The sequence below is a fragment of the Labrus mixtus genome, chromosome 2, assembly GCF_963584025.1.
Source record: "Labrus mixtus chromosome 2, fLabMix1.1, whole genome shotgun sequence".
Lineage (NCBI taxonomy): Eukaryota > Metazoa > Chordata > Actinopteri > Labriformes > Labridae > Labrus > Labrus mixtus.
In genome coordinates this window covers 14,315,213-14,330,303 of record NC_083613.1, presented here as the reverse complement: position 1 = coordinate 14,330,303, position 15,091 = coordinate 14,315,213, and the positions used below count along the sequence as shown (strand labels likewise).

The window sequence follows — 15,091 nt, the reverse complement described above, 5'->3', positions numbered from 1 at the left end:
ATCCATACTGGCTCCTGGCAAGAATTTAAAAACAGCAGATACATTTTCAATCAGACAACAAATGTCAGTCACTTCATGCAAACATTGCCATGGGGACAGAGACTAGGCGGCCCTTCACTGGTCCCGGGACACTTAACATTCACACCCCCAGATGAAAGTGAACACACGAGTCTCAGACCGTCTCTAAATGTTGTTGTCTCTAAAGTGATCAGATCTTAATGAACGATGCGCGTTAATACCAGGTGTAATGAGGCCAGGATCCTTACTCTATATGAACAACCACGGCCTGCAACACCTCCTTAGAATTTGGTTTGGTGCCCTTAATGTTATAATTATGCATCCTCTTAGGTCTACATACCTCAATATGCTTCACCTTAATTTACATTTCGAGTATAAAGAATGACACAGTCATGGCCATGGCAGTAAGGGAGTTTATTTGATTCTTCTAATGTTTGTGTATGATATCTTGTACATATATAATGTTTGTTTGTTGATTTTTGTATGCTCAAGGAATCAAGGGAATTAAAGTGAGTAAGAAAAGCAACATGTGTTCAAACGTCTAGCTGTACATTTTTAAGATTTTACGAAGAACCTTTAAAGATGCAAACTGCCTCATTTCGGTCCGAGCGTCATGAATAAATGACTGGTTTGAAGCAAAGCAGCAGCACAGAGCAGGTTTGTGTGTATGTGTGTGTTTGTGTGTGCATGTGTCTGAATGCTAAACACCCACACAGTCTGCAGCACTGATCATGCTGGAAAAGGTTCAGTTCTAGCAGGTGCACAAACAAGGCCTTTTACTTTCAGTTCACAAACCAAACCGATGCATAAAAAAATGTCCGCTCTCTTTCATGTGTCAGCACAATGCATTTTGTGTCAAGCATCTTCGTTGTTTGGAATGAAACCCCCCGGAGCGAGCATAATCTGTCAATGCCAACCTTTGGCCGATTTACAGGCACTGATCAGCGCGGCTGTTAAGAGGCTTTTTTCACACATGCACTCCTGAATATTTCTAGAAAATTTTAGGATAAGCTGCACCTGAAATCTTCCTGAGCTGCATGTTCACAGCGTGAGACTTTTCCTATAACAACAAGAGTGGGGAGTCTCAGGAGGAGGCAGGGTATGACCAAGCAGCAACCTCTGTGTTGAAAAATGAAGCCGATCCGGAAATGCAAAACCCTGCAGTTCATTGAGTGTCCACTAGAGGCTGGCTGCAGAAGCACAGGAATTCACTTAAGACGTTTTCACATCTGTACCCAAACCTGAAAATATCTAGATATCTAGATATTCGTGTGATCACTTAAATATCTAGATATTTTCAGGAGCACTGCTGTGGATATTCTCCTGACCTGGTTGTTCACATTAAGCTCCTCACAGAGGGAGACTATCCCTGTCAGACCGGGGGGGGGAGGTCTCCTGAGGCAAGACGTGACGTTAAAAAAAAGACGCAGAAGTAGCGGACGAAGCAACAAGGTCCGCTATATGATGCTATAATGAGAATATTTGCCTTTATATCAATACTATGTGTAGTCCAATGGAATCACAGAATCAATAAAAGAGCGGAGAACAACATACTGGAGAACAGAAAACATAATGCAGCCGTTTAATAACATGCACAGAGATCATAGAGGTCGCCTGCAGACACTCTATGCACCGTGCAGCAGTCACAGTATAGAAACGTGACTCCCCCGTCTATTGGCTCGAGCTGAATTCTCCGGAGAATATCCTGCGGCGTTCTCACATCAGCTAACTCAGACCTTCTGCGGAAAAAAATACTAAGAGGCTGGAGGAGAAACTCCGGGTGAAGTCCAAGTGAAAACTGTTTTCGTTCACACATACAGCTCCTTCTTTTTCAGGAGAATTCTGCAAGTGTGAAAGCCCTGAGTGGTGGAGTTGTGCCAAGTAATGCCGCACATCAAGCTGTGAAATTCTAACTTTCTATGACAGAACAATCATGTGAGCTCAGTAGGAAAAACAGCTTAATCATTAATAGCTTAAAGAACTTTATATCTTAAAAACATTTTTCACAGTTGCTTCAGTTTCACTTCAGTGTACATTTCTTTTTCAGGGGCTAATTGGCCTTAATAAAAAATGTTGATGCTAGCCAAGTTCTGGCATCATGAAAAAAGCTGGTGTCCAGTAGATCTAACAGTTTGAAAGTGTCAACTTGCTGCTGTTTGTCAAACTGAAACCCTCAGTGCTCTGAGCTCGTTCAGGACGTGTTATTTCTCACTGCATCTCTTTTAACTTAACATTTACTAACTTAGTTACTTTTCTCCTGTTTGTTTTACGAGGAAACAAGTGAAGTTTAAGGAAGTAAAAAAACAAACAAGGTTTGAGGTTTTTGAATGCATTTAGATTGTGTTTATTATATGCTCTTTCTTTGTAATGAAATTAAATCTTAAGACGCTTTGAGAAAACTTTTGTCTGTCCTCATTTTGTTTCAAACATCAAATCCAAATGAGACATTTTCTAAAAACTACGTTTCGCAGTTTCAACATTTGACATGTCGTCTTCATGCTGTTTCCATCTTTAATAAATCATACATTCAACACGTCTCAACCTTTCAGGGGTTGTAGTTCAATAAAAGTATCTTTTGCTCACTGTGAATGCTTTAAAGGCAGGGTTGGTCATTGCTGAAAACTAGCATGATTTTGAAAGTAGCATTCCCTCAGTGCTACGTCTACACCTACCCCGGACCTCAGATCATCTCTTGCATTGTGTAGAAACTGCGTCATCTCATGTCTCATTCAGCAGTAAGTAAACTCACAGTATAAAATCTGTCATCGATGAAACGCTTTGAGTGTGGGCTAGAACACGCAAGAGGTAGAGAGCGAGCAGGGAGACAGGGAGGCGTGTGATTGGTTCATCAGATTGGGACCTCGTGGCAGACATTGGTCAAAGTTTTTACAGACTTACAACTGATACAGATGACGGATTTTCTTTGTTCCTTTTTCAGAGAACATGAGTTATTAATTTCTGTCAGGACCTAAAGACAATTTCAACCAAAATCTTAAAAAGTGGATCTGGTGGAAATTACCAACACTGCCTTTACGGAGCTTCAAGTCGATGTTAAACTAAACTCATACAGTAATTCTGGTAGAAACTGACCCGCCTCATGTTTCCTGTTCGGGCTCCAAGGCTCCCCAGTCGAGTGCAGTTAAATCCAGAGGATGACAAAAAGCGAGAAGTCGAGCAGTTTCAATAAAAACACTTTAATAGAGAAACAAATAAAAAAAGAAAATAAACCTTTGAAACACAGTCTAAATCCTTTATTATAACCACCACCAATTGAAATGAAGAAGAGTAAAACAGATCTATTCATTATTTTTGTACCCACGAGGGAGGAACCAATGGGAGTGGGAGAACTGGGAGAACAGGTGTGCCATTGATTCACTGCAGCGGAGGGGGAGGGGGGCAGGGGGGGACAACAGAGGAGAGCGAACAGAGAACGGTGCAGAGATGTGGCGTTTATAGAAGGCTGAACACAGTGCTCTCTAATGGCTGGGCAAGAGGTTGCTCCCTGTACGTGTGCCCGACACACACACACACGCACACGCACACACAAACGCTGGGTTCGCTGTGGTCTCCTTAGAGACGACACAGACGGCTGTTGAAAAAAAAAGATTCATAGGATGATATCTACTGGCAAGAAATGAATTAAAATCGACTTCATTGCAAAGAGTAAAGACTCTAAGAGTTGAGATCCCCTCAAACGGATTTGGGAAACAAATGATGGAAATTAACCCTTAAAAAAAAAAAATCCCTTTAAAAATGTCTTTGGCTCAATCTCCTCTGCTTCAAAAATAAATAAAAGTGTAGCTGAAGAAGCGGTGAAATATTAGTATTGCACGACTTCAGAGATTAGCCAACAACACCTGTAAAAAGATTCTGCCGATCAATGACGGCGTTTTTGAAGCGTTAAAAGACGGGCAACACAGCAGGGAGCAACCTCAGCGCCGGCCCGGCTAACAAACTGCAGAACAGAAAAAAGAACACGTACATGACCGTTACATATTTGATTGACATGTTAGTAAAGTATTATAATAGTTCTGTTGATAATGTCACAAGTTATTGTACACATCAAATTATATACCAAAATTTGACTCTGCAGGTTGAACAATAGTTTTTTTTCTCTGTTTTTTGTGTTTTGTTTTTAAATCCACAAATCAATACAAACTGATAAAAACAAGGATAAAAACCAGCCAGGTCATCTCAACATGCATAAAAAGAAAAAAAAACTAAAAGGAAAAACAGTCTTCACATTAAAAAAAAGAAAACAAAAAACTCCATGTTGATGGTGCACAGCTGTGAAGGGGCGAGAAAACAGAGCGGGACAAACCATCCGGCAACGACCAATCAAATCAAAGAATGGTACAGTGAAGTAAGAAGTCGTGAAACAGCTGCAACAGAAATTTTCCTCTTTGTCCGATCAGAAACATGGTTTAAAAAAAAAAAAACAACTACTGAAAACGTTCCTACAAGTGGGTTGGTTGGCGTCCTCGTCTAGAATTTTTTTTCTGTGAATTTGCATAATTAAAAAGGGCAAACCTCTTCTCGGAGCTTCTACAAAATCGAGGCGCTCCCAAAGTTTGGTAAATATCTAGAAAATGTGTATTTACAGGTTTGTGTCGTTCTCCGCTGCGTCGACAAAAAGCTGAACTTGAGTTTTAAACGTTTGTTTATGAATGCTGTTTAAGCTTTCAACAACTCACTGCCGCGTGAAAACACAATTCATTTAGTTCCAACCACAGACTGTATGAAGAATGGACGCTGAAACACCTCGCGTCAAGTGAAGCCCAAATATTCAGAGCTCCTCCTACTGACTGGCTGCAGAGTCGGACATAAGCCCCGCCCCCTCCTTGTTAACAGATGATAATCAAACCCACTGGCGTCGTGGTGAGGATTTGTGTTCAAGTCACCTTTTCTGAGAAGTTTATTTTGAATTACAGTAATTACAGCTTTACACAGCCGCCTCGCTGTGTAAAGCGTGCTGCACTGAATACGGCGAGCATCAGGCCGACTGCAGCTTTCATCTGATATTTAAAGAAAATAGTGGGCTACTCTTCAGTAAATACATCTTGTGATGTGCTGGTTTGATGGGCAGAGCGACTCGCATGCACAGAAACTGCATGCTGTGGACTCATTTTTGCACAACAGGGGGAGGTGGAGGAGCGTTGTCCATTCTGTATACAGTCTGACTTTTACGATAGACGCCATAAACCGAGCACTGGATGAGCAGCACTGCTTTGTTAGAGGCAGAAACAGTGAAGAGCTTTTTTATTTTATAACCTGCAAACTGAAAACATCCGGCTTTAAGGGCATTAGCCGGGTGTTTAATACTTATGTTGTTTTCAAGGTAAATGTAAAGCGTGGTCAGAGCCTCTTTCTATTAACCAAAGGAGAACGAGATCAATCCAAGGGTTTAATATTAAAATGTCAGATCTGACGGGAGTTATTTGAACTCTCTGACTGTCCGGGAACGACTTCCACAACATCACCGGTTCACTCTCGTTATGCTCAATCTAAAAAAAACAGACGGTCAGGCAGCTTCGACCAGCTCGCAGTGAAGAAAGTAAAACTGACTGCTTTGAATGCCCTGAAATCAGGAAATATTTTAAGCCTTTTCCTCTCTGATAATGTTGTCTAGACAAAGATGAATGTTGTTCGTGGCACTAAGGTCGTCAAAATGTTTCATACTGTGATACTTTTTTGATACCACATGTTTTAAAGCGCTGGTGTTCATTATTTAACACAACCAAAATATCAAAAAGTATTGAAGTTTTTAGAAAAAACCTGCGGACCCTCAGTCAGATTTATAACTAAAAGCTGCCACGAGAGGAAGAGAGAGAGCAGCGGTGATCCTTTTAAATTCACAGGTCGTCAAATGGTGACGTTTCTGAAGACCTTTTGGCGCCTCAAAGATGCCAACGTTACATTAATGACTTACAGACAGCGAGAGAGCAGAGGAGGAGGAGGCACTGTCTGAAACATAGACCCGTGTGCAGACGTTCGCTTGCAGTTTTTGGTGATTAAAAACAAGACATTGGGTGTGTTAGACATCTGATTTTGTTGTTGTGACTTCAGAACAGGAATTGAGATCTTGGTATCACATCACAGTTTAAATTCTGGTATCATGACAGTGTAAGGTGGCACACTGAGCTAATATCAGCTTGTGCATATAGCTTATTATAGGGTTCATATTACTCAGGGATTAAAGGTCGCCTACACTATGTCAAAGATTAGACTGATGTCCATTAAACAGCAAACAAGATTTCAAATTAAAGGTCACATATTCTGCAAATTACACTTCACCATGTTTCTCTAACACTAATATGTGTCTTTAGTCTGTCTACAAACCGCCCAATCATGAGAAAAGTCCATCCGCTCCACTTTTCAGAAAATGTGTGCTCCAACAGGCTGTTTGGAGACTTTCCCTTCATGACATCACAAAGGGCAGTAACTCCTCCCCAGGTGGGTGACACTCCCACAGCTAGGTGTTTGTTCTGCCCTCTGAGTCTGCCTTCTCTCTGTAAACAATAGGACATGGAGCGAGAAAGGTTGCGCCAACCCAAGCCCTTCAAGAGAGGGGGCGTGGTCAGACACAGCTCATTTACATTTAAAGGTACAGACACAGAAACAGTCTGTTCTGAGCAGGGCTGAAATAGAGGGGTTTATAGTTCATGATCAAATAAAGGATCAGAGTGGATTTAGAACAAGAAACTTCACAGACATGTTTTGAGGAGCTCTGAGAATTATTTAAACTGGTTGAAGAGGAGGAGAATATGTGATCTTTAAAGAAAAAGTGTATAATGTGGGGTGGTCACGACACCAGAATTTCAATACGATACTAGTAAACCATTTCCTGTTTCGATACCACGGCAACCAAAACGTAAATCCCAGGCAACCAATTAATTGTATTTTTTTGGGCGTCACGTTGGACAGTGCTCTCTCTCTCTCTTCGAGTTAAAATGTTTTTTTAAGCTATTGTTCTAAAACACGTGGAATCAAATAGTATCAAATATTTCAGGGGAAGGTAAAGCTCGTTCATAAAGACGTGACCGGTGATGTGTTCATGTAAACCCTCAGATTCAACTTACCTAACAGGACAACTCACTGCGACCTCCCCTCTCTCTCTTCACTTTCACAAACCCTCAGAGCAGCGCAAACCTTTACAAGAGAAGCTCACGATCATTAGTGACAAAGAAAACAACATTTCATACCTCGAGCAGTTTTTAATCTCTGCTGCACAAGTCGCTGACACAATCAAAAGGAAATACAATAAAATAAAAAACGGCCAAGCACGAGGCCGAGAGGGAGGCGGTTCAGGAGGCTCGGGTCACGAAGAGCGACGTCTGATGTTTAATCTTTTACACAAACGAGGAATGACATGGTTGTAGCTGTTCTGACGTTTTAACACTGGATCTATCGTTGCCGATGCAAAAATAAAAATTTAAAATATGCAATCAATATCTGTAATGTTATTCTCAGTAAATAATCACATTTACTATTAAATCACCAAAGATGACTCCCGGGTCAGGATGTCAAAGGATTAAAGGTTAAGAAGCAAAAAATAAAAACAGGAAATAATTCATTATTCAAATGCTAGCATGATACAGGAATTTAAGGACATGTCTGTGGCATACAATTCAGTCTTTTTATTTTCTTTTTATGTACAGATTAGAGGAAAATTTGTATCTACTTCTATACACTGTTCCATGAAGTTTCGCCGTCAGTTGACCACTTAGCTTTTTTTCGTCCAACAGCACGACTACAGTAGAATGAAAATCAAGACGTGAACGCCCACTCGAAAACTGAAGGATACAAAATGATAATAATAAAAACTTCAACGTACTTATTTAGGCAACCAACAAAAGCAACTTGGAGAAGGAGAGAATATGCAGGGAGCTAAGTGGTCAACTAACTCGTGCCTTTTTTTTTTATTTGTTTTTTTTTAAACTTTTTTTGTTTTTTTTTGCATTACGTACATATACAAGTGTCGATAATATAAGTATATATTCATATATACATAATGAGTATGTATATATACCGGTAATGCATTCATTATATATACTTATTTTCTTCACAGATATGTGAAACAGGAGAAAAGATGACCGTTACGGATAAAAAGTTAAAATGAAACAAAATGCAGAAAACAAACCTACTGATAGAAACAATTTGTAAATGCACTTTGCACTATTTTTTATGTGGTTTTAGAAAATGTTTTGCTTTTTTTTTGTTGCTTTTTTGTATTTTATCACTTAATTATTTAGGAGAAGACTCTCATTTAAAGTAGGAGTAGTACCCATTGCTACCGTTTGAACTTCCTATACTCAGCTCTTGGAGGAGGGAGAGAGGGTCGCTGTTCTTTTTGGCCTGATCAGGACGAACAGCTCTGGGTTTGGGTGGAGCACGGAGGGCACTGGCGTAGGACATGGTGGGTGGTTTGCTCAGATTTGGAGGCCCCTGGCCTGCCTCCGTGGGAGCCTGCGGCGGCGGTGGCGGTTGCTGCTGCTGCTGCTGTTGTTGTTGTTGTTGTTGTTGTTGTTGTTGTTGCTGTTGCTGCTGCTGCTGCTGCTGCTGCTGCTGCTGCTGTTGTTGCTGCTGCTGATGCTTGTTATTGGGCATGAGAGGAGGGAACTGTCCGAGGTGCTGCAGGGAGTTGAGGGAGTGTGGGTGAGACTGCTGTGCTGCCGTGGCCTCGGCCTTCACCTGCTCCTCACTTTGACGGAGAGCCTTAGACGCTGCAGGGAAAAGAAAAGAAGATTAGAAAGGTACCCCAAAAAGGTTGAAGGACGGATCTTAGAAAATCCCACCGACAATATCCCGCTGTTGGGCATGAAGTTTACAGACGTTACGCTCTGTTAAGACAGTTTTTAAAGGACTCTGCTGCATTGATAAACGTTTTCCTAAAACTGGCTTAATAACTCTGCCTCAGTTGTTGGTCAACTTGACCTACTTCTCAGCCACTTTGTTCAGGACGATCACTGTGCCTCCCCCTGGTGTCTCCCCCTGGTACTGCAGCTGAGAGTGACAGCTGGCATCGATCACGAGGGGTACACTCAATTTACCGACAAGTGGCTCCGTCCTTTGTTGTGATCATCAATTTAAAGTCTAAATCGTGAATATAAGATGTTCCTTCTTTTTCAGATGTGTTTCAAGGATTAGAAACTGATTAGTCCGGCTTTCAGTCATCTCAGCGTAAAAGAAAGCAGTGTATTCAGAGATACTCACCCATAAGGTCTCGATGCTGAGCGAGCGTGCTGGCTCCGTTACATGGGATGTTCTGGAACGGACCAGGACCCCCGCCATTACTGGGCCAGAGGTCATGTGAGGAGTAACCGTAGGGTGCGTGCGGGTGCTGATGATGCTGTATGTGCGGATGGGGGTGGTCCTGGGGGTCTGGCGGACAGGGCTGGGACTGCTGGGAGAGGGCATTGTGGGTGTTGGCTGGAGACGAGTCGTCTGGGTAGCTTGAGGAGATGCGGCGCTGATAGAGGGGCCGGCCTGGACCTCTGGGTTCATACTGTACAGACAGAAAAGATGGAGAGGGCGGGCATGAAGTCAGTATGATGGGTGGATAATATGACCTTCTGAAGTCACCGCCTTGCAGCGCTTACTTAAATTTGGAGAAACAAATGAAAAGAAAGTGAACGAGGAACTGCTAAAACGCCCTGATCAGAAGATCGAACGCTAATTTCCCACTATTTCCTTAAAGTATGACAACTTTGGATTCAGTTTAATTCAAAATTAAGATCTAAATATGTCTGGAAAACCTGACCTGGCTAGTGAAACAGTAATGCTAAAGAATAAATCGATAGTTTCATCCATCAAGGGTCAGAAAGTTTATGCCAAAATGCCTTTATTAAATCAATTGTCAAAGTTTGAAACGTGAGAATGAGCGATATTACAAGTTTCTCTGATGCATTTGGCTGCAGAAATTTGCACAAAGATGGTAAAATTATTAACGATAAATGAATTACTCTTACCTCATCTACATTGTGAAGGGCTGCGGCTGCTGATGTTCTGGGGGACAGGGGGTGATAGGACTCCTGGTCTGGACCTTGACTCTGTTGGTGGTGTTGCTGCTGCTGCTGCTGCTGTTGTTGTTGTTGTTGTTGTTGTTGTTGTTGTTGTTGTTGTTGTTGCTGTTGTTGCTGTTGTTGTTGTTGCTGTTGTTGTTGCTGTTGTTGTTGTTGTTGCTGCTGCTGGTGCTGATGGTGAAGTTGCATCAGGTGGACTTGCTCCTGCCTGCTTGGGTGAGCCATGATGGGCAGTCCATAAGGAAGACCGTGGCCTTGGTTCCCCAGTAGGTGGTTCTGCTGCGGTGGGCTCACTGATGCAGCTCCGCCGTGGGACCACTGGGCCTCTTGCAGAAGGTATTTGACCTGGGAGGGAGGGGGGCTGGCAGAGTGGGCCGGCGGCTGATGGGGGTAGCTACCAGTATTATACAGGGGATTTCCTGGGTGCTGCTGCAGGGCGGGGTTGTTGAGAAGGTTGTCATTTAGGAGATCGCGGCCACTGTCATGGGGGTATGGTCCTGGTGGGAAAGGGCCGGCATGATTGGAGGTGGCAGCTAAAGAGGATGAAGGATCATTTGATGCACGGGCTTGGGACTGGCGGTACTGGAGGAGACGGGATTGAGGTGGGGGCTGCATCTCAGCTGCTTCTCTGGGTTCAGGCTGCTCCTGTGGGGGCATCTCTCTCAGGAGGCCCGGGTACCTGGGAAACAAAAAGGGATTGTTTTTACCCCTCAAATTGGAAATATCTTAGAAAGCAGCAGCAAGGGAAATATTTTCAATTGTTTTAAACATGTATTTTAACTTCTAAAACAGAAACATAAAACCAACTGTTGCAGAGTCCTACCTGGTGAAAGGTGGCCCGGTCGAGGCAGAAGTGACACCCTCTTCCTCCATATTGGCACTTAGGCCCCAACTAGCTGCCCGGAGCAGCTGAGGGGGGAAGCGAGCCATGCCGGGCTGAGCGAGGTGGGCGAGCTGTTGGGGCAGAGGGAAGGCGACGCTGCCCTGCAGAAAAGGACCAGCTGCCTCCCCCCACTGGCCCAGCCTGGCCGCCTGCTGCTGCTGCTGCTGCTGCTGCTGGCTCAGGGCCTCGAGAGCCAAGGGGTCTGAAAGGTTAAACCACAAGATTAGTTTTAGTTTTTTTGCGGAATGAGTCTTTCTTAAGTTGTCAGAAAGTGGTGGCTGTTGCATAGCAGCGGAGGGTTAAGACAGGGAGATAGAAAGACGATTAATCAGGACGAGAAGAGCTGAGGGTCAGGGAGTCGGTGTTGTGTCTATGAGTGACAGTAATTCTCCTGGTAAGATCAACCCATGCTGCATCACATTGCCTGTTGAAGCAGTCTGATATCCTGCTGAGCTAACCAAACCTTCTTATCTGGTAAAAAAGAAGCTTTCACTGAACGCGTGAACAGAATTATCGAGCACATTTCAGACTGTTGCCCTGGCCCTCTCTGTATGGGAATAGGAAAATTAAAGAAGGTGCAGCCTTGGGTTGAAAACAACACAGTTATCAGAAGGTAGTCTTGCTAGGCTCCAGCTCAGGTTGTCCACAATCTTACCATGTAAGAGCGGGGTTTGGACGATGAAAGAAACTGAATTTAAGGGAACTTAAAGGTTTTCAAAAGTTAATTGCATTGTGTACCCAGCTCTGGAAGTCTCAATTAAAAAATGAATTATCCTTTAAATAGGAGCTCCTTGATCTTGTTTGCTTCGTTTGACCAGCTCTGGCAGTCACCATATTATAAATGCACATGTGTGCTGCGATCTCTGTGCATGTAATGAAAGTGCTTCATTATGATGTTCTTCGCTTTATTGCTGAAACAGTGACTATGTCCAACTACACCCAGCACTAAAAGGCAAAAAGTCAGTCATCATAGCATCGGACTGTTCTTTCGTCCACCACTTCCTGTGTTTGACTTGAACATGCAATCTAAAACCAGAGGCTACAGATCTATACACGGTGGCACATTTAAAAAAAACAAAAAAACATTAAACACTCCTGAAACACAATATATCCTTGATAAAACAGATACAAAAAAGAACAGTACCCTGCTAAAACAAATTAAAAAAATGATGCTCTACTCACCCAAACCTTCTCCCATGTTTCCGTCCTGCCCGTCCTCCCCAAAGCTGTTGACCCTGTTATGCTGCGACATGCCCGGGTGGTGCCCCCCTGGTTGGCCCATTGGCGTCCTAATGGAGCTACTCATCTCCTCCACCCCTCCAGGCTCAGGCCCATCCAAAGTGGGGGACTGCACGGCCCTGTGAGGGGGCACGGGTCCGCTGAAGAAAGAAGCATTGTGGCTGCCACCGGTGTAGGCAGGGCTGAGCTGCTGCGTCTGCTGTTGGCTCTGTTGGGCCATCCCCGGGTGCTGAGGCTGGCTAACCCGATAAGGAAGCCTGGAGAGGGGATACTGTGGGGGGAAGGCCCTTCCACTGGCAGGATGTGGAGGAAAAGCTGGGTTCGGTGGTGCCAGGTGGTAGTTGAGGGGTCTTTGGGCAGCTGAGGGATCCTTTCGATGGAGAAGTGCATTTGGAAATCCTACCATGCCTTCTGAGTCTAGACTTCGACTTTGCCCAGTGTCTAAATCTCCCTAGAATGATGAAACACAAACCCAGACATCATTAAGAAAAGGTTTAGCTGCTTTGTTTATGTTGGTTCGAGATATTAATGAAATAAATAAAACATAAATGTCAACTACTTGCCTGTTTTTCCTTCATGTCTGCAGTTTTCCTCTCTGGTGTCTGAAGACGGCTCTGTTCTGACTTTGGACATCCTTCTAATTTACCTAAGAGGTCAAATAAGTTCATTACTAAATTCATGGTTATTCTATACATACAATACACTATCTCTACTTAATGGCATAAAAGTAAAGTAAGTTTCGATTGTGTTGACAGGGTAATAAAAATCATGGCTTACCATTTCTGATGGGGTCTGCCTGGAGCTCCTTGTCCGGGCTGGGCTGCCCCACTCCCAGAGGAGAGGGGTGCGCCATCCCGCTATAAGGGATGGGGGAGCCTCGGTTTTGAGCCTGCAACAGATTGAAGTTGTACGCCATGGCTGCAGGATGGCTCATGATTCGAGGATCCACTGCAAAGCGATTCTGGTAACCTGGCCAGGGCAACTTAAAAAAAGAAGAAACTGATTATGAGATTATCGATAAAGAAACAACTGCAGGTTAAAGTTGTTCATACAGATTATAGTTCAATAGCTTACAATAAATTTAAGGCAATACAGTTACAGCTAAAGGTGTACCGATCGGTCGGCTGGTGGACTGGAGTCGGTTGATTTTCAGCGTGTTTGGCCGTGATCAGTGAACGATCAGTCCTCTAAAATATATCCGATTCTATGCTAATCTCAGATTCACACACACACAAGCCGCACGTCTCATGCCATGTGCACACACAACATGTTGACAGTGTGGACATGAGGTGTCAGTCATCAGAGGGGGAAAGCATCGACCAACTGGAGGTTAAACAAAGACCACTTTCAGGTGCAACTTCAAAAGCAACTCTACCAGTTTTTGTTTTGAAACAGTCCATATCGTGTGCACTCCTATCTCTCTCTCTCTAGCTCCCCTGGGCTATAGAGAGAGAGATAGGAGTACAGTAATTTAAAGTAATATTCTTTGGTGACTGTCAGACACTTTAATGATAAAACCTCTGTGTGTAACTGTGTGATAATGTGAAAATGCATATTGACAATTAACGGATATAAAACAAGATAAAAACTTAGAAGACTTACAGGCAGGGGCATGGACATGACCATGTTTCCACCATACACAGCGGGAACGTAGAGGATACTGGCGCCTGTGTGAGGGTCTATCCTCTGAACAGGACTGGGTGACTTGCCCATGGCGGCTGGTGCGCCACCCAAAGGTGGTGTGAACGCCCTAATCGGGTTTCCCATCAGCATGGCCGGGTTGGGTTGAACTGCAACGAGAGAAGGGGTTTAGACCAAAGATCGGATAGAACAACAAGGACCCAGTCTTTATGACTAACTTTCAGTTGACCTTACAACAGGTAAAGGGGCGGAGTTAAGGCAGGCCTTTAGCTTCTGCACCACAACCCTAATCATGCATAACTCTCAGGTTTAATAGCATCACAAGCAATGAAGAAATCAAAATTCACCCCTGGAAAGGTTGTACCAATAAAGACTCAGACATGGGTGTTAATGGGACTTCTCGGTTTCTGCAGCCAGCCCTCAAGTGGACACTTGAGGAACTGCAGATTTTGACATTGGCTTCATTTTTCAACACCTGAGGCTGCTGCTTGGTTTAGACAGGTAAATAAAAATGGCTCTTAAACTTCATGGGATATATACAGAAAGCATAAATAGCCTAAAGTCTGATATCGTTAGGTATTCAATGCATGGCTCTTTAAGAGAGACGACAAATACAAACAGCATACAACGCATATTAATGCTGCCGTTGAGTGCAGAAAGAAGTGAGTTGCACAGATTTCATTGATTCTTCTGCATCTGTCTGACTATCTGCAGTTTAAAGAGGCTGAAGTCATCTGATTGTCTTCCCCTACTAAGCAGCGTATTAGCAACTCCTCGCTGTGTTTTTCAAGGCTGCATCGCTCGGATGGCTTCAATAGCCTCAGGACTTCATGCATCCATCTGGATGGATCCGGCTGCATTCGATCGGCTCAAACCAAGCTGTCGAGACGTGTGTATGGATACTAATGGAGACAATGCAAACTCCTCTACTGATGCTTTGTTGTAAAACCTGACTATAAATATCAAAATATATAATGAAGAGGACATAAATGCTAAGTATGTTTGTAGAAGATCTATTTTGATACAAGCTTTTTATTTGTATGTCCCTCTCATGTCTTTACCTCAGTCTAAGAGAAATAACGATCTATAAATTATACAAGCATTTCCCCTTCAGATGACTGCTGTTATGATTTAAAAGTGTCTCTGTTGCCAACTGTAGCAGCCTTCATCACTGATATCCACACAGGTGAGCATTCTTATCGAGACTAAATGTTAGGTAAAATTAGAGGCCCAATCATGAAATAACTTTTGATTGTGACATTCGATTGTTTTACTTCTGCAGACGCCC

General features: G+C 43.3%; 1 protein-coding gene across 1 annotated transcript in view; it reads right to left on the bottom strand.

The window, feature by feature from the left end:
* Positions 1 to 3,193: 3,193 nt before the first annotated feature.
* helz (helicase with zinc finger) overlaps positions 3,194 to 15,091 on the bottom strand; it is a 61,327-nt gene continuing 49,429 nt past the window's right edge. The window contains exons 26-33 of the mRNA XM_061064261.1: positions 13,765 to 13,952; positions 12,940 to 13,144; positions 12,722 to 12,808; positions 12,106 to 12,609; positions 10,864 to 11,125; positions 9,987 to 10,719; positions 9,232 to 9,523; positions 3,194 to 8,741 (exon numbers count right to left, since the gene is read on the bottom strand). Of these exons, the coding sequence (XP_060920244.1) occupies positions 8,281 to 8,741; positions 9,232 to 9,523; positions 9,987 to 10,719; positions 10,864 to 11,125; positions 12,106 to 12,609; positions 12,722 to 12,808; positions 12,940 to 13,144; positions 13,765 to 13,952 (2,732 nt within the window). The 3' untranslated portion in view covers positions 3,194 to 8,280. The remainder of the gene's footprint in view (positions 8,742 to 9,231; positions 9,524 to 9,986; positions 10,720 to 10,863; positions 11,126 to 12,105; positions 12,610 to 12,721; positions 12,809 to 12,939; positions 13,145 to 13,764; positions 13,953 to 15,091) is intronic.